Here is a 24,620-nt window from a genome sequence, read left to right as displayed (position 1 = left end):
CTACTAACCCCAGTCTCCCAGTCCATCCCTCTCCCTCCCCCGCTCCCTCTTGGCAACCACAAATCTGCTCTCTATGTCTGACTTCTCACTTATTTAAAAAAATCTGGTAATAACAATAATACTAACATTATTTTAACAGCAGAAATTATTATTTATTGGATTATATAATGTGCTAAGCAATTTACATATAATTTTTTGTTGAAATCTTACAACCGCCCTGAGTTAGTTATTATTATTAGCCCCATTTTACAGATAGGGGAACAGGGCTTGTAGAAGTTAAGAGAGATCCTCAAGGTCATCCAGTTAATAGAGCACAGGTGGTGTGTACACCCAGGTCTTTCTAACCCTATGATGCCTGTGCTCTTAAAGGTCAAGGTTAATACCACTGCTTCTAACATTGCTCTGTGCCAGGCATTATTTTAAGCACATTATATGCTTCTTCGATTATTCCCACTTTACAAATGAGGAAACTGAGGCTCAAAGAAATTAAATAACTTTCCCAAGGGCACAAGCTGGTAAATTGTGGAACCAGGGTTTGAACTCAAGAATTCCGGCTCTAGTTGAATGTTCTTAACCGTCAGAAAAGCCTCCCAGTCCTTGGAGACAGAGAAGCTATGGTGACCACTTAGGGATAAAATTACTTAACGACTCCCACTGCTGCAGGAGTGTGTGCGGTGGAGGGGATCTCTGGCTGGGCGCTGTCATGGAGTCTATTTGCTCTTTGCTCTCCTGTTTCCGGCTCACACCTGCCGCTCCGGGGCCTGGCCACGGTGCTGGCCGCACATAAGTCAGGCGCATGTGGAGCTGCTCTGCCGCTGAACAGGCTCTGGCGTACAGCTGCCTGTGGATTACATTCTTTTACGCGCACAGCATCAGAGACTGGAGCCTCCTCCTGCGGCCTGTCCCCAGACCTCAGGGCCATGAATACAGTGAGACCAGCAGTGAGACAGGAGAGGGCAGTGCCTCTTCCAGCTAGAGTAACTGCCTTGGAGGCCTAACCACCCCCATTTGCAGTTCTGGTCAGAAGCGTGGGTTTGTGTGTGAGGAAGTTGGGATCCTGACCTTCAGGACAAGATGATAATAGCTTAAACAATCAGAGGGCACTTTCTGGGATGTATGCAATTTTTCCACACACACACCAGCTGGAGTGGAGTGAGGAAAGCAGGGCACTGGGGAGGCAGGGTTGACACAAAAGCCTGAGTCCCGAGTTCATCTCTAATTTTGTAGCCAGTATCCTGAGGCTCACCTGGGGCCCTTCTGTTGTTGATACTGGCATCCCCATCATCCCCTCACATTCCCTGCTATTGACATGGACTGGTTACCTTGCTTCCTCTTCCTCAAATGGAAAGGTCTGAAGTTTCTATTGAACAGTAGGCCTCTTGCGGAGGAGGTAAGCTTCTGACACAGCTAGGGGAATGCCACTCCAGAAGCCCCTTGGTATCAATAATTGTACGAATCTGTGGATCTTAGAGGGTTCTATTCCTTCTAGTCTAATCTTGCCATGCTTACACACATCAGATTGTTTGGAAGGGTCTGGGAGATGGGTGGGGCAAATGCAAAAACGGGGCTGGTGGGGTTGAAAATCATACAGAAGGCTCACCCTCACACTCGCCCGCTACCTTTCAGGAGTGGGACAGGAGGACGGAGGCTGCTGTGCAGTGACAGAAACCAAGGTGATGTGACACACAGTGGTGGCAGGCCGTGATCGGTACACAAGGGATCCACTTCTAAATCAAATGGCAAGCTCCTTGAGGGGCAGGAACTATATGTTATTCATCATTGTACCCCTAATATGCAGAATAGATCCTGGCACAAAATTGGCACTCAAGAAATATTTGATGAAAGGAAGTACTGAGACCTGCTACAATGTGGATGGACCTTGAAAGCAAGGCTAAGTGAAAGAAACCAGTCACAAAGGACCACCATATATCATATGATCCCATTTATTTATTTATTTATTTTTGTGTGTGTGTTTGTTTGTTTTGCGGTACGGGGGCCTCTCACTGTTGTGGCCTCTCCCGTTACGGAGCACAGGCTCCGGACGCGCAGGCTCAGCGGCCATGGCTCACGGGCCCAGCCGCTCCGCGACACATGGGATCTTCCCAGACCGGGGCACGAACCCGCGTCCCCTACATCGGCAGGCGGACCCTCAACCACTGCACCACCAGGGAAGCCCGATCCCATTTATTTTAAATGTCTAGAATAGGCAAATATATAGAGACAGAGTGTGGTTGTCTAGAGCTAGGGAGGATGGGGGGATTGGGGAGTAATGGCTAAGAGGTGCTGGATTTCTTGGTGGGGTAGTTAAAATGCTCTAAAATTGACTGTGGTGATGGATGTGAATATACAGTTGACACTTGAACAACCTGGGTTTCAACTACACAGGTCCACTTATATGTGGATTTTTTTTCAACAGCAAATACGCAATCTGCGGTTGGTTGAACCTGCAGGTGCTAAACCCACGGATGCAGAGCCATGTATATGGAGGTACTGTGTATATGGAGAGCTGACTGTAAGTTATACTTGGATTTTCCACTGCACAGAGGGTCGGTGCCCCTAAGCCCCTCCCTGTTCACTAGTCAACTCTACTCTGTAAATATACTTGACTAATTGATTTAGGGAAGCTGGGCATTTAAAAAATTATTATTTAGATTTTACTTTTTTAGAGCAGTTTTAGGTTCACAGTGAAATTGAGGGGAAGGTGCAGGGATTTCCCATATACCACCTGCCTCCACACGTGCTCAGCCTCCCCCAGATCAACATCCCCCACCAATGGTACCTTTGTTACAATCGTTGAACCTACATTGAGACATCATCACCCAAAGTCCACAGTTTAGATTTACGATTCACTCTTGGTGTTGTACATTCTATGGATCTGGACAAATGTCTAATGACACGTATCTGTCATATATGATATAATACAGAGTATTTTCCTAAAAATCCTCTGCTCTGGCATTTTTCAGAAAACAAGATTTTTGCTATACTTCCACTTGCTGCCTTAGCTCAGGTTTTCAGTTAAATAAGTAAAAGTTAACTGAGGCATAGCCCAACGACCTCATCTGGTTAAAAAATGTGAATGACAGTGAAACCAAACACAGAAATTAGAGGGTTCTAACTATTTCTACCAAGTCTTCCTGGTTCTGGACTAATCTTGAAAACCTTCTTTTAGCATAAGTAATACAATTTATCCCTCCCTCAATTGGGCTTTATCACCTTCATGTTTTCCAGTCTCGAACTTCAACCCCCTTTATTACAAGTCGCTGTCAAACTTGCCCCATATTTTCTCAGAATTTCCGCTAGGGATATTTCTTTGTGTATGTGCCTGTGTGTGTGTGTGTGTGTGTGTGTGTGTGTGTGTGTGTGTGTGTTTGCCTCTTCGTCTCACCACCTCCCAACTCTATCTGCAGACCATAAAACTCCCCGCAGAAACCACCAAAGATCATTTGGTTTCCATTTGGAAATGCAGAAAGTATCATGTTTTTGGGCAAATCCCAAATAGACCCCTCTCCAAATGCCAGTTTTTTCCCTATCAGTTTCATTCTCCCCTAATGGTATGTTTGTTTGTATACAGTTCAGGTTTCTCTCAGAAGCCTGGGCCAAAGAGGGGGCTGAGTTGACTTCAAAAGCCCAGGAGACATACCTGGCTGCTTTCTGAGTGAGCTCCAGTGGGAAATCCGGGCACAGTAATTGCAGCAAGCAGTGATATTCCCTCATGGTCAGCAAATCTGGAATGGAAATGGATAGGAACACATTAGGTCTCTGCATGTGAAGTCACTGCTGTCTTTTTGATCATTTCATGGTTTTCAGACCTACTCTCCGTAGATCTGCTCTTTTAAAGGTGAGTCAGTGTTAAGGCTGCATTAGCCACTAACCCTCCAAGGGTGAGATTTTAAGATCAATATTTCTACAAAGTTTTTCCTGGATGGGAGGCACCCAGCTACAACATTTTGGCCAAAGGAGCTTCACTGGTTTGAAAGATGGTCGGGTAAGAAGGGGGAATTAGAGGGGTACCTTCATTAGCCTTCTTATGTATGCAAATCCACAAGAATGAGTCATTTCAGAGCTGGCTAAGTTTGCTGAAATTCTCTGGCATGGTAACATTCACCACAACATGCCCAAAGACCATCCACAGAACATCTGCAAGCAGTATTAAGACAAATGCAGTCTTGCAACGTATGGAGGAGAAGAATACAGCATAGCAACCCACAGACCTTCTTACTCTGTCATCCAGTACTGTGCAGGCTGGCTCCTTTTGGATGGCTGCACACAAATCTGGTCATCCTATTCTAGGAAGCCAAGACCAAGGTCCAAGATATACAATCTAGGCAACCAAGTGACTCCTGATATACAGAAGCAGTGTTTTGGGAGAGATGAGGCAGGATGAGGCTCTGTGACCCAGTAGAAAACCCAGAGAGGTAAATCTCAGGGGGGTTTATAGAATGCCAAGGGAGAGGAAATACACTGGTGTTTAAAAGTTGTTTTGTTACTGCATGTCCCAAAGCCAAGAGATTTTAGATCAGTCAGGCAGCTGCCATCCACAAGTATTCCATATACCAAAGCATTTCAAATATGGAACGACGTGCTGATGGTAAAGCAAGATCAAGCAACCCAGAAGCCCTCCTAACTGGGAGCATGAGTGAGAGGAGGGAATCCAGAGGGCATGGCCACATTTGGGGAATGAAGATGATGATCACAGGCACTGGGTTTCTTTGGACCTAAGTTAGCTCAAGCCACAGGAATCCAGATCTCCTGTCCCTGATAGTTTGGTTGATGCGTTTCCAAGATAAAAACCCCAAATCCCCAGGGACAGGCCTGGGTTCCTACTACTTTTTCATCAAGGTTCAATTCAAGTTGGGGGCATAGAGTTAGACTAACCACACTGCCAAAGTCAGGGACAACAAAGCGACAGACTCAGCGTCAATGTAGGTCAAAGGATCAAGATGGCTTTTGCGGCCTTTGTCTTAGCCACAGTGGGGTGTGCACTTTCCTCTCCTCACTCGCCTGACCTAGGGCACAGCCTAGTAGGAGGTTTTGTTCTTCAAGGGAAGGAGTAATAGCCACTTGTGGGCTCGCAGACTTGGGGTGAGGGACAGGAAAGACGAAAGGGAGAAAAGCCACTGAATCTAATATGTTCCCACTTTATTCTCACTTCAAAACCCCCTGTATAGAGAGAAGTGAGTTCTGGCAGGAACTAAATAAAGTTCTATCTTTGAATCATTAATGCTTTTTTTCCTTTCTTTCTTAAAATTAATTAATTAATTAATCTATTTATTTTGGCTGCACCCAGTCTTAGCTGCAGCACACGGGATCTTCATTGTGGCATGTGGGATCTTTAGTTGCAGCACGTGGGATCTTTAGTTGCGTCATGAGGGCTTCTTAGTTGTGGCATGCATGCGGGATCTTAGTTCCCTGACCACGGATTGAACCCAGGCCCCCCGCATTGGAAGCTTGGAGTCTTACCTACTGCACCACAAGGGAGTCCCCATTAATGCTTTTCTAGGCTAAGATTTGGTGGATGGATCTGATACCATTCTTAGGGGGGTCAAAGTATTTCACAGTTATTCATATTTATCCCCCAAATTATCTACAAGATATCCTCGGGAAGACAAACAGGGTAAAGGAAAATGAGAAGCCGAGAGAGTTGTATGACCCCCTTATTCAATCAAGAAAGACAGTGCTGGAAATCGATCTCAGCCTCCTGGTTTCCAGACCCTCAGCTCTCTTTTAGGTTCTTGATGATATTCTAACTCATGTGCTTCAAATACTTGCTTCCTAAGCATAGAAGAATGATTTACAAAAATAATTTTGTACTTCTCCAATGCAACAACAGTTCTTGGAAATACTAAATACATCAGAAAAACAGAATACATCCTGTTCACCACTTCTGGAACTTGACTATCCCCAATGTAAAGTGAGGAAGATAGTCAGGTAAAGAGATGAACGGGAAGTGCAGGCAGATAAACAACTTTGGCCAGTTTAATTGTGGAAGACAGCAGTTCTATTAAAGTAGAAGTAGGATAATATCAAGGCCAGATAATTTCAAGGGAGAGGCATCTGCCACTTGGAGACACTCCTGGGTTGTACAGTGGGTATTTGGGAGAATGGTGAGCACTAAGTGTTGTTCCAAAATCAGAACACTGATGAACAAATGGGAGCTGTCCTCCTCCTGTCCCCCTGGCTTGGGTGCAAATCTTGGCTCTGCAATTTCCCAGGTATGCAACCTTGGGCAAACTGCTCAATCTCTCTAAATCTCAGTTTTTCACCCGTAAAATGGGAATGATGACACCCACCGTTCAGGGTTGAAGTCAAGATCAAAAAAGATGATGTCAATAAAGTACTCAGCAGAATGTCTAGAACATAGTAACACCAAACAACAGGAGCTATTTGGTTTTGTTTTTAAATCCTGGGGGCAAAGGCAGGAGAGGAGGAAGGTGCTTCTTGCTGAGTGTAAATGCTTAAACCCCTTTAAAGTTTTTCTGCCTTGAAAATTCAGTCAGATTGCTTGAGCCGAACCTGGTTTTGAATACTCTTCTGCAGTCTGCATTCATTTAATGCCTCCTCCGTTCCCAACAAGCCAGCAGTCTCCCCAGCTCCAGAGGCTCACACTCAGGCATCGGTTAACCCTAAATGCTCCTGCCTATTTTGGGTCCTTTGGCTCTAAGAGCTCTCCAAGATCTCAAAGATCTGCCTTCCAGGCAGCCCTTGGTGCTTCAGGAATAACAGTAGTGAGACTGACTAGTCACTGAGCTCTGTGCTCAGGCTTTGAATTAGCTCACTTAACCTTCACAACAACCTCACAAAGTAGACTCTAGACTCTGGCATTCCCAGCCACATTTCACAGATGAGGGCGTGGAGGCATAGAGAGATGAAATCATCTGGTAAGTGAGGAGAGAAGGGTCCAGAGCCTGGGGGACAGGAAGGGGACTTGGCTTCCCAGAGCAAGATCCTAGGCTGGGGTCTAAGGGCTGGATGGGCTTAATTAACGATAATAATACTAACAGTTAACATTTACTGAGCACTTACTATGGGCCAGACGCTGATCTTCCAAGGGTTTTACCTGTGCCGTCTCATCTTATCTAATCTTCACTATGGTTATTCCCATTTCACAGACAAAAACTCAGATCATGCTTAACTGCTGGAACTGGAATTCAAACTCTGGCAGTCTGGCTCCAAAGTTTACCCAACTAACATTTTCCGCACCTTGATCTTATCAACGGTAATGTGTGAAGGCTTAATAGCTTGTTCTCCTCCCCAAACAAACTGCAGGAACTAAATAGCTCCAGGTGAACTGGATCAAGGAGACAATTCAAGTGAATTGGGATTTTTCCATGTAAGAAATTAAGTCTGAAAGGTTCTAATTACTGTCAACAGGAAAGACTGCAGCTCCAGCACCACAGCCTTTGCTGAGCCCGAGGCCATGGGAAGGTGGGGGATGAGTACACCTGTGCTGGTGGCTACATAGCCATTTCTCATCCCCGCCCACCTGCTGGTGCTCTCCATCCTGGCAGGTGCAGGGAAGGTAAGCGGTGTGTACCAACAGATGCCTTCTCTGAAGGAATCCCCCCACAATTAGGAAAGCTTCAGCCAGCAGGTCCTGAAAGTTCAAAGGCAAAGACATAAGACGACTTTGGTATAAGATCAAAATCAGAACACTCCCCACAAATTGGTGCTACTCTTTTTGTGGGTGGTCAGAGCTGTTAAATTTTCTTATTCTAAACCTTGTAATAGTCCCATTGACTGTGTGGCTCTGGACCAGAGGTTTCTACACCCTCAATCCTATCATCTCAGGAGGCAACACAGTACAGCATTGTGGCCCATAGCATGGACTTTAGAGTTAGACTGCCTGGGTCCAAATCCAAGCTTTGCCACTGATTTCAAATTACTGACCTTTAAGTGCTCTATGCCTCAGTTTCCCCATCTATAAAGTGGGTATAATGGTGGTACCAACATCATTCAGTTGTTGTGAGCTAATGTTAAGAACTAAGAATAGGGCTTCCCTGGTGGTGCAGTGGTTGAGAGTCCGCCTGCCGATGCAGGGGACACGGGTTCGTGTCCCGGTTTGGGAAGATCCCACATACCGCGGAGCGGCTGGGCCCGTGAGCCATGGCCGCTGAGCCTGCGCATCCGGAGCCTGTGTTCCGCAATGGGAGAGGCCACAACAGTGAGAGGCCCGTGTACCGCAAAAAAAAAAAAAAAAAAAAAAAAAGAACTAAGAATAATAGCCCATCATAAGTGCTCTGTTAGTATTTGCTGTTATTATTTTAGAAATAAAGAAACTAGGGTTTCTTTAAGGTTAATTACTTTTTCAAGGAGACAGAACTAGTAAGAGGAGGGAGGACTGAGATTCAGACATATGCCTGTCTAGCTCCAAAGGTCCTGCAAGTTCTACTCTAGCAGGTGTGATCTGGCTGGTTAGTGGGGGACTTGACTTCTGATGATAGGATTGTTTATGCCAGGTGATTGACAAACTTTACATCTAAGTTAAAGACTTATTGGGTTGACCAAAAAGTTCGTTTGGGTTTTTCTGTAACATTTTATGGAAAAACCCGAACGAACATTTTGGCCAACCCAGTATCTAAGTTAAACATACAGATACCCTCCAGTTGGGCAGGGCAGTTGGGTTAGTGCAGAGCACAGACTATGTAATCAGATGACCTGGCTTCGAAACCTGGCCTCCACTACCTAGCACCAGTATGACTTGGATAAGTTAGACAATTTTTCTGAACCTTGGTTTCCTCTTAGAAATGTGACTAATCACAGTACCTACCTAGTGTGATTGTTGTAAAAATCAAATGAGGTAATTTGTATATAAGGAACTTTTCTGAAAAATTAGCAAAATGCTCAATAAATGGGAGAATTATTTAATAATTATTAACTGGTTAAAACTTGAAGTCCTGAAATTAAGGCATCTTTGGCCTTAACGAAAGCCCTCAGCACAAGGCCTGGCATACAGTAGTAAATATCTGTTGAAGGAATGATTGAATAAAAACATGCACCGCACAGTGACCCAGATGAAAATTCGGAGGGACGAGTTTCTGGTCACTGTGTGAACACAGAGATGGGGGATCTCCAGGCACAGGAGGCATGACTGTAAGTTCAGGGCAGTGTGAGGAGGTGCCAGGAGCTGTAGTGCTGAAAATGGAAAACGTCCCGGTTGGTAGGTACCACAGCTCTCAGTGAACTCAATACATTATGGAAGGCGTAACTACATTCCATGGCCTTGCTGACTCCCAGCACTTTCTTATCAAGTGCTCAGTCCAATCAACTCGAGTATTTATTTTCATTGGAATAGATCACCAATTCTACCGTGAAAATCAGAAGCCGCCTAGGGTTTACTTCTTAGTGATTCACTTTACTACTGTTACAACTCTAGCTGGAGTTTTGAATACTAGAGTTTTCAAGATAACCAATCCCTGACTCAAAGTATTCTTTTCCTGGCTAGCCCTACTCTAATCCTAGAGAGTGACGGATTATTATTGGATGGATGGATTATTATTGGATGGATTATTATTGGATGGATTATAGTGAGGTTATTTGGCTAAGAAAAGTAATCTTGTCACAAATTACTGAGGCCCAATATATTCAAGGGCTAATTCGTTCTCACTTCCTCCTTTCTTGGAAAGGAAGGATTGAAGACCTTCTCTTATCTTTTCTACATCTTGTCTGCCTTCTTGCTGTGGAAATTCTGGTCTCTGAAGCTCTGTGGGGGTAGCTTAGTCATCTCTACATCCTCCTCTCAGACCACCACACGTGTCCACACGTTTGCTCAGAAGAACTGCGGCACTGTGTGGTTGAAGATTCAGATGCTTCCTGCTCTTCCTAGGAAATGGTGCCTTTTCCAGGGTCAGAGTGGTGTCACTAAAAGAGACCAGTGGAGGAGTGCCAGATGGAAGGAATGAGGGCCATACCTTTGTTCCTTACTCAGAGAAGCCTTCCCCAAAGCCTGAATCAAGGGTTTTTACCTCCAAAACTCTGGAGGATGAACTGGGGTTTACTCTGAGTTCATTTGCATGACTGCCTTCATGCTGAGGGCTGAGTGAGCTAGTGCTGAGACTGGAGCTGGAGATAATGAAATGCTACCAAGCCACGGAGAATCCCAGAGGACTGGACAACCTCTAGTTGGTTGGCTGCATGATCTCAACAGGAACTACCACAGAGGCCAGAGAACACCACAGTCCATGAGTGGACTCTCCAATTTTCAGCTGCAATTGTTTTTATATTCTTTTATGCAGGGGTTGTGAAGGCTCATTCCAAATGACACTCACCCCCAGACAGGCCGCTCTGCCAAGAGATGCTCGGAAGGACGTGGATAATTCAGGGCATGACCATACCACCCCTTCCTTTCCCCAGGGCACTGAGGCTTTGGTACCAGTCCACAGCTGAGTAAATACCTCAGTGCTACTCTGCAAGGAGGGGAAGGGAGAGAGGGAGAGTTGGGGGAGGGGAGAGGAAGGAGGCAGACATCTGACGGCTTCACTCCCCACGTGGCACTTGGTACCAAAAGTCACAGGAAGATTGCTCACATCCTAGGGCCATGTTCCTGTCAAGCAAAACCCCCAAAGAAGAGCAGACTGTGTTCTTCAATTTTATCTTCTTTGACAGCACTGTTGTTTTATATTGTAAATGGAGGAAAATGGTAATTAGTTTACTGAAAGGGAAATGATTTTATAAAAGGAATGAGAAGCAATGGCTTCCAATGACACCTGTGGGGTCATTATTAACACTATCCTTTGCCAACTCATTACTCCCCAGAGTATGTGTAGTGTGTTCAAACAGGGGCAGAAAGCCAGACTCTTTAGTTTTTATATTTGATTATGACTAAGCCCAACATCAAGTGACTATTACTTTTTGGCCAGTATATATGTTCTAGGCAAAGCACTAAATCAGATATAATAACAATTTCATGGCAATTTTTAGAATGAATAAAAGAAACTCCCCAGGAACTGTTTATATTATACAAAGGTTTAAAGAAATGTGAGCATTTCTAATCAGGGTCTGAAAATTCTTCCCCAGGGATTGTGTGTGGCACATAATGGCAATCTGATTGGGTTTTGGGGCTAACCATGGCCATCTCTAGCCACCACTGTGGGACTGAACCAGTGGGCTGGGCTGATATGTAAGAACCCTCTATACTGTGTATACACCTTGGGGTGTTACCTTCTCTTCTGTACATCCTGATAGGCTCCTGAGAGTTGGAGGACCAAGGCAAGGCTTGGTTCTGGGGGGAGGCACTGTCTTAGACAGCTTTGATAACATGAAACACAACAGGCTGCACGTGCCCAGGGTGGGAAGCCACGTGGCATTATGGAAGGAGGCCCCAGCCAGGAGGAAAGAAAGTCTCTCTTCAGCAGCAACAGGGCTAGCTACTCTGGCACAGGCGCACAGTCTCCTGACAGTTTACAGAGGAATGGAGGCAGCTTTGGACACTAAAATGTAGAGCAGGATCTTGGCACCATAAGCTCCCAAAGGGCCCAGCAGCCTATCGAGGAAGTTATTTCAAGCCTAGCATTGCACTACCATTTGCACTCTGATCCAGAGACCAACTAGTCCAGCCCTATCAGGTGTCGCTCCTTCACATTTTTGTTTGGAAATGGGAGGATAGGGTGTGCGCTTTGAAGCAGAGATTTCAGAGCTAAGGTGTAATTTTTATCCAGGAAGAAGCAGGTGCTGCTGTAACCTCCTGTGACCTGCTCCTGTTCTTAACTGAACAGAAACGGTCAAACAGGCACAAGAGTTGGACAATGAACTTCATTCCCGCCTCACGGGAAGTAAAGGTGAGAGGAAAATCCTGCCCTCTCAGTGGTGGTGTATCTGGAATGCCTCACTCAATTTTTGAAACGGAGGTAGCATTTTAAAAAGAACTTGGTCTGAGTTCTGCAAAGAACTACTTACATGATACTGGCCACAGGTTTTCTGGACCTCCATTTTCTCACCTATAAAATAAGGATGTTGTGGTATGTGAGGGCTGAACAAAATTTTTGAACAGGTATACTTTTTGGAAGGTTTTTTTTTTTTTTTTGCTGTACCGCACGGCATGCAGGATCTTAGTTCTCCGACCATGGATAGAACCCGGGCCCCCTGCAGTGGAAGCATGGATTCTTAACCACTGGACCACCAGGGAAGTCCCTAAACAGATATACTTTTTAAAAATGGAAATTTTATAAGGAACCTTAATGTATAACATAGATAAAAACAAACCTCTTCTTACCCAACTTTGTCCTCAATAGCCTTCACTGAGGCTAGAGGTGTGGGGATGAGGAAGCTGCGGGAGAAGGCCTGAGGCACTGCTTTAAACTCTGGGCTCTATAGAGGACTGTTTAAAAACCACTGGCCCGGGACTTCCCTGGTGGCGCAGTGGTTAAGAATCCGCCTGCCAACGAAGGGTTCGATCCCTGGTCTGGGAAGGTCCCACATGCCGCAGAGCAACTAAGCCTGTGTGCCACAGCTACTGAGCCTGCGCTCTAGAGCCTGTGATCCACAACTACTGAGTCCACGTGCCACAACTACTGAAGTCCGCGTGCCTAGAGCCCGTGCTCTGCAACAAGAGAAGCCACTGCAATGAGAAGCCCGCACACCGCAACGAAGAGTAGTCCCTGCTCGCCGCAACTAGAGGAAGCCCATGCACAGCAACGAAGACCCAACGCAGCCAAAAATAAATAAATAAAAAATAAATAAATTTATAAAACAAAAAACAATCCGCCTGCCAATGAAGGGGACACGGGTTTGATCCCTGGTCTGGGAAGATCCCACATGCCGCGGAGCAACTAAGCCCGTGCGCCACAACTACTGAGCCTGTGCTCTAGAGCCCGCGAACCACAACTACTGAGTCCGAGTGCGCTGCAACTACTGAAGTCCGCGTGCCTGGAGCCCGCGCACCACAACGAAGAGCAGCCCCCACTTGCCGCAACTAAAGTCCACGCGCAGCAACGAAGACCCAACGTGGCCAAAAAAAAAGAAAAGAAAACCTCACTGGCCCTGACCCCTAAGTGGGTCTTATATAGTGCCTCACTAAGAGTGCAGGCTCCTGAATCAGCCGACGAGGATCTAAATCCTGGTTCTTAATCTAGCCAGGTGGCACTGAGCAAGCCAATTAGAAATGAAAGTGAATAATAATACTCATCACATGAATATGAATAAAGATGATACTAATACTACGAGGATCTAAATCATGGTTCTTAAACTAGCCATGTGGCATTGAGCAAGCCAATTAGAAATGAAAGTGAATAATAATCATCATCACATGAATATGAATGAAGATGATACTAATACTAATCATGAAGAGTTTTTGAGAGGGTTAAAAGAGACGATTAAAAAAAAGAGAGAGATAGTAAACTTAAAGTGCTAGAACAGGGCACAGGGCAAGCATTCAATAAAGAGTAGCCACTCTTGTTATTACTCTCCTGTGTTTGAGGCACACAGGTGCGATGGCACCTGCATAACAAAAGGCACAGTTCATGGAAGTTCTCCAGCTCCAGCCAGTGGGTGGCTAGAATAATCTTATTCCTTATCTCATAATTATTTTATCTTGCTTCCTTTGTTCTTATTGACAAGTGAATAACAGACTTCCTGCCTGAAGGCAGGTGTACACCACTTTCCTTGATAGTCAGTGCACTGCCAATCCTCTCTCTTCTCACTATTAAAAGTAATGATGAGTCATATTTATAAAGAGACTGTACAATTATGCAAACTGTTTTCATATGCATTATCACTTTTGATCTCCATAAGAAGTTTGTGGGGCAGAGAGAGGAAAATGGGAATAAAAATATTCCCATTTTTATAGACAAGGAAAATGAGTCTCAGTAAGGGATAAAATCACCAAGTAAATGTTAGAGCCAGGATCAGATCAAGCCTTCCCATTCCAGGGCAAGGCCTCTTTCTATTACACAGGCCAGTTCCCTGTGATGTCTTTTTCTTTCTTACCATATGGTCCCTGGGACCCTGGGAACTCAGCCTGCTTTTATTTCTTCTATGGATGAAAAACACCTAGCATAGCAAATTCCATAGTGAGAATGCAGTAAATGTTAGCTGCAAATGCTATTATTATCATTACTGTTACTACTGAAATCTGCCACCAGCTATTCCACCTCTTTCTATCATCTTTCTCCTAGGCTGACTCCAGGGTCAGATGTAGTCTATCTGGCTCCCAGCTTCCTTGTTGCCCTCCAAACAAACTGACAGAGGCTTTCTATTTTTGGTGACTTGCTGCTAATCTCTATAAGAAAATAGAGGAGGGATAACAAAAACAATAAACATTTAAAGTCATTATTAGCCTGTATCTGCAATGTTAACAGGATCAGACACAGATTAGCAAGAGAAGAGTATATTTAATGTACATAAAAAATACTTCCAGCTACCTTTTTCCTTTCCAATTTAAAATGAGGCTGAGAGTTGGCATGGAGTTTCATAAGCTATCAGCAAAACTGTCTGATGAGGACTTGTCTGAGAAAGCAAGCCACAGAAAACAAAAACCAATAAAAGTTATTATTTCTCTGGGCTTTCCACTGTCCAAAGTAGCCATAGAATAAATAAGAAGTGGAACAGATTATGCATTTGTTTTGCTTCAAATGCATTTTCCTTCTCTTCTAAATAAACATAATAAGAAGCAGTGGCTAACAGAGTTACTCACTGAGGGTGAGCTGAACCAAGACAGACTAAAAATAAAAAACAATCTAAGTTCCCTGGTCCTCAGTGATTGTGCGAGTATGGGAAGGCTGTTGCCAGCATGTAGGCGTATTTATAAAGACCACAGCCTGTTCTCTTGTCAGAATCCACTAACTTCCACCAATGATGATGGATTTATGGCTACCCATCAACTAAAAAAATAGACTTCAGAAACAAAAAACAGCAGGAACCAGATAGAGGGTTGGATGTAGATAACACATACATTTCTTCAGATGAATCCACCTTTGTCTTTGCTGCTGTCTTCTGTCATTTGTGGGCATATATAACGTAACATATCTATAATTATATGTATATGTGTGGGTAAGAGAAAGAGGCAGCTAGAGACAGAGAGTGTCTGACTTTTTTGGGACTGGATGGGAAAGGAAATTGATGTTAGCAGTTTCTGTTCCTTAAAGCCATCGGCTTTGTTTTTCAAAGTATGGTTTTCCTGGTAAAAGATTCCTTGCCTGTAATGTGAGTGAATCACTCATGTTACTTTAATAAAAATGTGAACCAAATGCTAGTGGCTCTCCACCCTGGGAAATGACACAATGGTCAGGCTTTCTCAACTCGGATGCTTGTCTTTCAGTGGGACTGGCAGGCATACAAAAGGAAAGGAAAAAGATAAAAAATACCCCAGTGACATCAAAGGATAAACCTACCCAATTTCTTTTAGCCATAAGTATTCTCGAAGACAAAGTCTGGTCTTACTCACCGCAGTTTGGATAAGGTACTTGGTTTGCCCATTGATGGGTGGCCTTCAACTGGGCACCAGCTCTTTACGCCTCAGTTTCTTCCTCTGTCATGCCTCACATACAAATGATCGGGGTCGATTAGACTAAGTTAAATATATTTTAAAGTATGTAAGATTTATACCTTTTGAATTTTGTCATGTTCATGTATAACCCATTTAAAAAATTAAGAAGACAAAAGTATGAGCAGTGGGAAGACATCAACGGGTCTTAAAAAAGTAAGACCGTTCAGAACTATAAAAAATTGCAAATTTTTTGTCTCAATAATCCTCAGGGTTCTATTTGGGTCTAACAGTCTAGGATTCTCTAATTGTAATTCTCTGTGGTTAAGACAGTAACCTAAAGAACTGGTAGGACGTAATTTGCATCTAGGTAGCACATAACTTGCTAGAAGAGTGGGATGCTATGAAACCCAGGTTATTGTCTGCTAGTGCAGTATACATAATAACTAAGGACATGAGATTTGGAATTAAGACAGGCCTGGGTTCACAATGCCTCTGTTGGGACTTCCCTGGTGGCGCAGTGGTTAAGAGTCCGCCTGCCAATGCAGGGGACATGGATTCGAGCACTGATCCGGGAAGATCCCACATGCTGTGGAACAACTAAGCCCGTGAACCACAACTACTGAGCCTGTGCTCTACAGCCCATGAACCACAACTGCTGAGCCTGCATGCCACAACTACTGAAGCCTGCGCACTCTAGGGCCTGCATGCTGCAACTACTGAAGCCCGAGCACCTAGAGCCCGTGCTCCACAACAAGAGAAGCCACCACAATGAGAAGTCCGCATACCGCAACAAAGAGTAGCCCCCGCTCGCCTCAACTAGAGAAAGCCCGCACGAAGCAACGCAACTAGAGAAAAGACTCAATGCAGCCAAAAATAAATAAAATTAAAAAAAAAAAAAAAAGCAAGCAAGGAGGCCAGCCAGCCACCCAGCCAGCAAGCAAGAAGATGCAGCCAGTCAACTCTGCATCTTCCTTCAGAAACCTATTTCCATGTCCCTCATTCTCAGTGGCTCTATCTGCCCTCTCTAAATCACCTTGTTTTGTCCATAATGAAAAGAGTTTGAAAAGCTGATAATCATCTTTTAAAATCCTTCACAGGCTTCTGGATCTTATTATAATGCCCCTTGGCCCTTCCTTATATCAATACATGCTCACAGTTTGGGCCCAATGGGGGCACAATAAGATTATACATCCCTTCCAATGAGGGCAGGGGTGGGGGGAAAAACACCTATCAAAGTCAGGGCTAAAACTGATTAGTTACAATGCTAATCAGGCTTCATTTTTCTTTAGTCATAGTTATTGATGGTTTTCCTTCCTTTCTACAACCTAAGGTGATTCTCTGTTTCCTCCTGGGAACAGTGTGCCTGAGCAGAAGGGAAGGCTCAGAGACTTGGAGCCCTGCCTTGGCTCTGCTGGACTGCCTCACTGGAGCATGCTATTTACTCTTTAGGCCTCAGTTTCTTTATCTGTAAAATGGAGATAACAATCAGTTACCTACTTGACAGCAAAAGGCCAGATCTATGATCCTGTGATTCCCAAGGCTCTTTCAAGTTATGGAGCTACAAAATGGACTAACTTCCAATGCTGAGAACAATGAAAATGGATTTTCCAGGTGTCTGTACCCTACACAATAATACCTAACGTATTTAAAACTTAACTAATAGGCAATCTCAAATATCTAAATGCCAATAAGCCTCTAAGTAGGCAAGACAGATGTCACAAAGTTCGCACATTAAAGCTTATGTGGTTAACTTACAGGCTTCTGAGAAATGTCCTGATTATGCTCACAGTTTTAATAAGCTTGGCCATCTAGTTTCTAAACCCAATACAGACTAGACAAAGTCACCTGGGAGAGGAAAATGAACTATAAAAGGCGGGTGCAAGGACAGCAGTGAGAAATTAGGCATTAACAGCATGATAGAAACATGATAGAGAAGCAGGAAAAAATATTTAAAATACAATCGATGCTTTTAGGGTACACTTCAATAAGCTCTGACGGCAGCAGTGTTTTCCAGCATAACATAATTTATAAGTATATACTTAGATGCCAAGATAAGTTCTATTTAAGAATGCAGGGGGCTTCCCTGGGGGCGCAGTGGTTGAGAGTCCGCCTGCCGATGCAGGGGACGAGGGTTCGTGCCCCGGTCCGGGAAGATCCCACGTGCCGCGGAGCAGCTGGGCCCGTGAACCTTGGCCGCTGAGCCTGCGCGTCCGGAGCCTGTGCTCCGCAACGGGAGAGGCCACAACAGTGAGAGGCCCGTGTACCGCAAAAAAAAAAAAAAAAAAAGGATGCAGGGAACAGTATTTTATACCTATATCTATATATAGATATATATAAATATATTTTGAAAAGATTTCCATGTACATTACAAACAATAAAAATTTTTGGTACTCTTAAGTATAAAACAGTAGGCTGTAAAACTGTAACTCTTCTTCTGAGTTTTTCTATATTTACTGTTTCTGAGCCATTTATTTATCCTGGTGTTGGTTATTTGTTTTTAAGCTACCTTCCTGAGTCCTAGACACCCATTACCTCATTTAATCCCTCATAACAGTCCTATTAGGTAAATATTGTTTTCATTTTACTTGCAGATGCAGGGAGGTTAAGTCATTTGCCATTCAGGCTTTGAACCGTGGGTCTGCCTGAATCTAAAGCATGTGCTTTTAAATATTCCATGATTTATTAATGATATATGTGTCTGTTTGCCCCATTATCGCCAAAAGATTGCATCTTGAGAGTGAGGACTTTTATGTGCCACAGGGACTGGTACACAGTGGGCACTTAGAAAATGTTCCATGGGCTTTATCTCTGTGCCTCCTTACATAGATCCCAAGCCCTTAAAGGCAACATAGTATATCCCAATGTACCTCCAGGGATAGCTCATGGATCATCTACATCCCAGACCTACAGAATCTGAATCAGAATCCTCAGGGTTAGGACGTGTGAATGTGCATCTAAACAAATAGCTCAGGTGACTTTTATGTATATCAAAGTTTGATGGGACTTCCCTGGCGGGCCAGTGGTTTGGACTCCATGCTTCCAATGCAGGGCATGCGGGTTCCATCCCTGTTCTGGGAACTAAGATTCCACATGCTGCTTGGCATGGCCAAAAACTTAAAAGAAAAATGTTTTGAGAACTATTGACCTAGTGCTTGAAAGCACATTCTTTGGAGTTAAGTCAATCCTGGCTTCAGATCCCAGCTCCACTACTTAATAGCTGAGTGATGTGGGGCAAATTAGCTACTTAAATTCTTTGAGCTTCAATTCCATCATCTTTAAAATGGAAATAACAGAAACACCTACCTCACATGGTTCTTGAAGGGATGAAGTTCGCCAGGAATTATAGAACATCTACTGTGTGCCAGATACTCTGCTCTTTTAGGTGCTTGGGATATATTAGGGAACAAATAGACAAGTTCTTTGCCCTCCTGAAGCTTACCTTATATTGGAGAAGACAGATAAGCAAAATAAGTAACTATAGAGTAAGTTATTGATAAGTTTAACGTAAAAAATAGAATAGAGCAAGTCGAATAGGGAGTGTGAGGTAGTAGTGGTGGCATCATTTTATAGAAAGGAGTCTAGTTCAGTTTCATGAAGAAGGTAATGCCTAAGCAAAGACTTGAAGAAAGTTAAAAAGTAACCTAGGCAGACATCTGAGGGAAAAGCATTCCAGGCAGAGGGAATAGCCAATGCAAAGGCTATATGGAGGAAACATACCCATTGGGTAAGAAGTACAGCATAGAAGCCAATGTAGCTACAGCCAAGAAAACAAGAGGGAAAGGACTAAGGAATAGGGTTGGAGAAATAACTGGGACCAGTTCATGTGTGGCCTTTTAGGCCTACATGTAAGGATTAAATAAGATAGTCATGTTAGGTGCTTAGAACAGTACATGGTACATAGTAAACACTTAATGGATGGTATCTACAACTGTATTTACATTAACATCTTCTGGTCCCTAAGCAGAGCTAGTCTGGAAGGTCAGGCTACAGGGACTATAGCAGGTTTTATGTACTTTGGTGGGGTTACAGAATCCTTCAACGTTTCCAAAAGTACAGAAATCAAACAGATCAAAGGCCTGGGTGATCCCCAGCAGCAAGTAGAGATGGTTAATTCTCTGCAGGTGCTCAGAACACTGAACTAACAGAGACACACAAAGTCAACATAGCATCAATAAAAGACAGGGAAAGAGTGGGGTGTGGATGGGGTGGGCTTGGCTAAAGGCTGAAACCAACAGAAGAGTCGTTAGTAATGTAAGAGGAAAAGCAGTGGAGCGTGGAAGCATCACAGCAGACGAAAAACATTCTAATATCAATGAGACCACAAACTCAGGAGAATAATGACTACAAACTGCTGGGGAGTAAGCCAGGGAGCCCAGCAACATGAATGCACTTGTATGGGGGGAAAAGCAAATTAAGAGATTCAGGCAAAACTATCCCGTTTCCTGGTGGAGGAGGCTCTTTAATCTTTAATATCTCTCTCCTGACACTAGGCACTGATCTTGCCCCAACAAGACAAAGGATAGCGTCTGAGAAGCTATTACTTCTCGATTCGGCAAAGGACTTCTGAGGAGACGAGTGCCATGTGGCTGCCAGGTTAAAAGGATGTGTTATCTCAGCCCTCCCGTTTCACAGCTGGCGATGTCGGTGCTAAGACACACCCACCCACCCTCCAGGGCTCTCCCAATGGGAACAGCTGCCTGCAGGGCCCCGGAGCTCTGGAGAGGGGTGTGGTCTTTTGGGGAACTGGAGGCAGGCAAGAGTGTAATCAAGGCCGGATAGATACCCAGGCTGGGCTTTAAACTGCTTTACATTTCTGTGCCAGTTTCTTCTGGCACCTGCCCTCGGGAAAGCTAAGCCAGGTACTATCGAGTGGAAATCTGGAAGTGGGCATCCGTTGTGGCCTCAGTTACGCCAGCTTGCCAAGCAAGGGTGAAGTGCTTGGTCTCCATGACCCTGACATAACCTACTCCATAGGTAACTTAGGTGTTACTTTCAGTTTAGTCTGAGTCAGAAGAAGTGAAGAGCAACTCGCTTTATGTGATGTTCAACTCAACACATTCAGTTTGGAATTGAAACCATTATGAAAACCAGTATGAGAAACCTTGTATTTTTATTCCAGTCCTCAAAGTATTTGTCTGTCTGCTTTCACCATCTCCTGATAGTAACCATATATTTGCTTTGGGGGTTATTAATTGCTACATTCCTACCTATTTATTCAGTTAATAAATATTCAGTGCCAACTGTGTTCCAGGGCCTACGCTAGGCTCTGCAGAAACAGCAATGCATACGACAGAAATCCCTATTTTCATGGAACTTACATTCCAGTACGTGTGTGTGGGTGAAGAGATAAATAAAATACTTGTAGAGAGTGATAAGGGCGATGACATAAGTAAAATGGGGTGGTGTGATGTGGAGTGACTGAAAGTGAGATACTAGATGGGGTGGTCAAGGATAAGCTCTTTGAGAAGGTATCATTTGAGCTGGGGTCTAACCGGATGAGAAGAAGCCAAGCATGCGATCTGCGGAAAGAAGAGACAGCACGTGCACAGGCCGGGAGATGGGAACCAGCAGCAAGAGTGTTTTGCTTCCCATTTCCCTACTCTGCACACACATACTACTTCTCTGTCTCTGGCACATTACAATCTGTTAAAGAAATTGCTCTGTGAGGCCTGGGAAAGGAATGATATTGAACGAAACGTAATTCCAAGGTTCACTGATTACTGGAGACACATACTGGCATTGGCAGAGGATTGGGAGCTTAACTAGGTACTCTGATCCCAGAGGAAAGATACGGCGAGGACTCTAGAAACGGCTCTTTCCCCCTTTGCTGCCGCATTTCCCTACTATGGTTAATTGGCAAAGCAGTCCATGGGAATGCGTGCAGGATGTCCAGATTGCGGCACTGTTTCACACATCATCATTTCAAGTCACCGACTGACAGGATTTAGCACTCTGTGTCTGGCAGCAACCGGCAGTGAAGCGGAGAGAATTCCACTGGATTATCCAAAGCATCCGACCCGCAACTGAGGAGTGAGGAGAGCATTAAAAAAGCACACAACAACTCCTGAAGGGTATAGTGAGCCATTTCGACATCATCGAACAGACACACACAAATATCCAGCCGCCTCTGAGGCCAAAGGTCAATTTCTTGTGCTTGTCCCTGATCTTCAGAATCCGTTCTCGATCTAAACTCAGTCCCTCATTTCCAAGCAGAGTCAGGCCAGATGGGCTGCTCTAGGGCAATACTCCCTTGTCTGACTCCAGAGGAGCGTTAGAGCTGAAGTGGATGATAGCAGGGTCAGTGGGAGAGGAAGAGGGTACAGTCAGAAGGCAGGACACGTCCTCGAAAGATAAAGTTTTGATAGATTGGTTTTTCAGCTGAAGAAGCTGATCTTTATCTTCGGCAAGCCCACCACAGATCCCAGGTTTGGGATGAGGGGATAGAATAAAGCAGCAAATTTCCATCTAACAAGAAGTAGGCAGTACTGAACTGCCCCTGCTTTGTGGATTTCTGAACTTTCTAATTCTCTTAGTCAAGTCCGAGACTTCCCATATGCCTCATCCTTCTCCCCTCTAAGCCCTTCTCACACAGCTGTTAGGTAAGATTTACTAGATAGAATGTGTTTGCAAAATCTGTTTTGTTCATTGGAACATGTTTATCTAGAAGGAAAAAAAAAAAAAACCTGTCCCTTCTCACTATTTACTTTTCGGTGACTGTCTTCTGGGATTTGGAACTGGATAAACAGATGGCCTTCACAGAAGGAAACAGGCGGAACGCCCGGGTGTGTATATATATCTTGATCTCAGTGTATATATCACAAATAGTCCTCATCCACACAGCTGTGCTGGTTTTGGAGGGAAGTGAGGGGACAGCATCCTCTGGATGAGAGGACTCCCACTGCCCCACGGTGTAGTGCTCCAAGGGCTCCCTCCAAGGAGCACCTCCCTGGTGGAATCTTGGGCTACAGGATGCCAGATGGTTTCTAGAGTTCCAAGCCCAGATATATGACCCCAATTTCATTTTCTGGCCTCTGGCTGTGGTAATTAAGGTTGTGCCAGATTCAGAACTGTTGCTTATGATTTGTACTGGGTTTGTTTGATATATATGGGTGCCCGCAATGTGCTGAGTGTTTGCATCGTCTATAGTGATTAGTGAGCTTCGAGCACCTCTGCAATACACTGGATGCCTCTGTGTTAAGGGCATGCCTGTGAGGGTTGTGGTTGTGTGTGTGTGTGTGTGTGTGCATGCACAAAAGTCGTGGAAGGCCTGAAATACAATTATTTTCCAGGCCACGGGAAAAGTATAACTGCTAGAGGGAACAGGGTACAGCGGTCCCTCATGTGATAGCAGGCTGCTGCTGACAAGGGGTTGGGAGGGGAGTGGAGAAGCAGTTTCCTCCTAATTTTTTGACCTTCTCCGACATAAATGTCTACTGTGCGGGTTGGTGGTGGAGGAAGTAACTCCATAATTGATATGTTTCAATTCCAAGGTTTGAAGAAACGTCATTACATTTCAGGGGACTCTTCTAATAGCCAAAAAAAAAAAATCTTCATTCGTTTCACAGAATAGGGTTCAGGTGTATGTTTTCTTCACCCCTGGCAAAAGTACTTTAAATAAACATGAAAATAAAAGATGACTGTACTGCCCAGACAGAGAACTGGTGCCAAACAGAGCCAACTCAAAACCCCCAGAAATCCCAAACAAAAAAACCTCCCTGGGCTTCCCTCGTGGCGCAGTGGTTGGGAGTCCGCCTGCCGATGCAGGGGACACGGGTTCGTGCCCTGGTCCAGGAAGATCCCACATGCCACGGAGCGGCTGGGCCCGTGAGCCATGGCCGCTGAGCCTGCGTGTCCGGAGCCTGTGCTCCGCAACGGGAGAGGCCACAACAGTGAGAAGCCCGCGTACCGCAAAAAAAAAAACCAAAAAAAACCCTGCCTGAGATAAAGTGGTTGCATTCATCAGGTTCAGGTAGCTCAAAGACAAGAACATGAAATGATTAGACTCTAACAGACCAAGGTGCTGGAGGTAATGGGACCTCATAGAGACCGAACAAAAGATTCTGTTTCTAACAAAGGTTCTGCAGACCTTTATACTACAGTGAGCAGTGAGCGTGAGGGATGCTGCCCAGGAAATGAAAGGACTCAGTCGTTCCTCTTCAGTGAGCGGAGACCAGGAGGAGTGTTCCAGGGCACTCTCACAAACACTCTTTAATAATACCATCCAGAGCCTTTGATTCAAGGAACATGCTGAAGAATAAACAGCCTATTAATCTGAGTTTTCTGGTGCGCCTGAGTATACAAAGCAGCAATGAACTAACCCCTTGGCTCTCGCCAATGTCCCAACGGCGCCCCATCCGCTGCTCCACTGCACTGCTCTGCTCCCCCTCTCCACCGCTGCATGCAATTTGTCCCTGGAAAAGCTTCAGGTTTTGGGGGCGCTGATGGTTTCAACTAAGGATGCCCAGGCCAAACCCAGGGTTCAAAGAACTGGAAACAGCGCATCCTTGTTTGGCCATAAGTAGCATAACCATGTGACTTCAGGCTCAAATGAGAACTGTGCGGTAATGTGACTGGGTGAGGAGACAGAGTCATCAGTCTGCCTCTTTCTGAGCCAAGTTGACAGCCACAGGCCTGGGAAAGGAAGGCCCAGTTTCAATTGCTTCCCAGTCTTGGTTACCTTGGTGGCGGGAAGGGCTCCTGCATGGGTGGGCTTTGGGTGCTATTCTGTGGAAACATTCCTGGGCACTTTGCCTAAGTAAAAATTACCAAGTAAGGTCCCTGAGTTTTCAAGGAGGAAAGGAGAAGAAAGATAAGTGGCTGTTTCACTCTCAGACGCTTTCACTGTGAGTTGTTCTTTAAAAACAATCAGGTATAGCTTTTGTGATAACAACCATTTGATGAAGGATCAGGGTCTCCTTTCCGCCCTCCAGGAAATCATAGATAAAGAAGCTGATAGTATGAACACTGAGAAATAAACCAGGGTTCAGTTGCTGAAACAGTGTAACTAAGGCTAGGATCATAGGCTCAAATCAGCCTCGAGAGTCAGGCGGCTTCTTTTGTCCCATAGTCAATGATCTCACACAAGGTGTGTGCTTAATCATAAAAGGAACTGGCCTGGTGAGCTGGATAAATCAGTATCAGTGCTACCCAACACACACACACACAAAATCTCAAAGTACACATCCCACTGACCTCAAATTTA

The 24,620-nt window shown here is 44.7% G+C and overlaps 1 protein-coding gene across 3 annotated transcripts in view; it reads right to left on the bottom strand.

Moving 5' to 3' along the window:
- Positions 1 to 24,620, bottom strand: part of CSTPP1 (centriolar satellite-associated tubulin polyglutamylase complex regulator 1) — a 187,899-nt gene that overhangs the window by 19,828 nt on the left and 143,451 nt on the right. For all 3 annotated transcript variants that reach the window (XM_033860619.2, XM_073808940.1, XM_073808939.1), the window contains one exon: positions 3,641 to 3,725. In XM_033860619.2, coding sequence (XP_033716510.1) covers positions 3,641 to 3,725 — 85 coding nt within the window. The remainder of the gene's footprint in view (positions 1 to 3,640; positions 3,726 to 24,620) is intronic.

The sequence above is a fragment of the Tursiops truncatus genome, chromosome 8 (assembly GCF_011762595.2).
Source record: "Tursiops truncatus isolate mTurTru1 chromosome 8, mTurTru1.mat.Y, whole genome shotgun sequence".
NCBI classification, from domain to species: Eukaryota; Metazoa; Chordata; class Mammalia; order Artiodactyla; family Delphinidae; genus Tursiops; species Tursiops truncatus.
The sequence above is the reverse complement of the archived record's forward strand: the minus strand, read 5'-3'. Positions and strand labels throughout refer to the sequence as shown.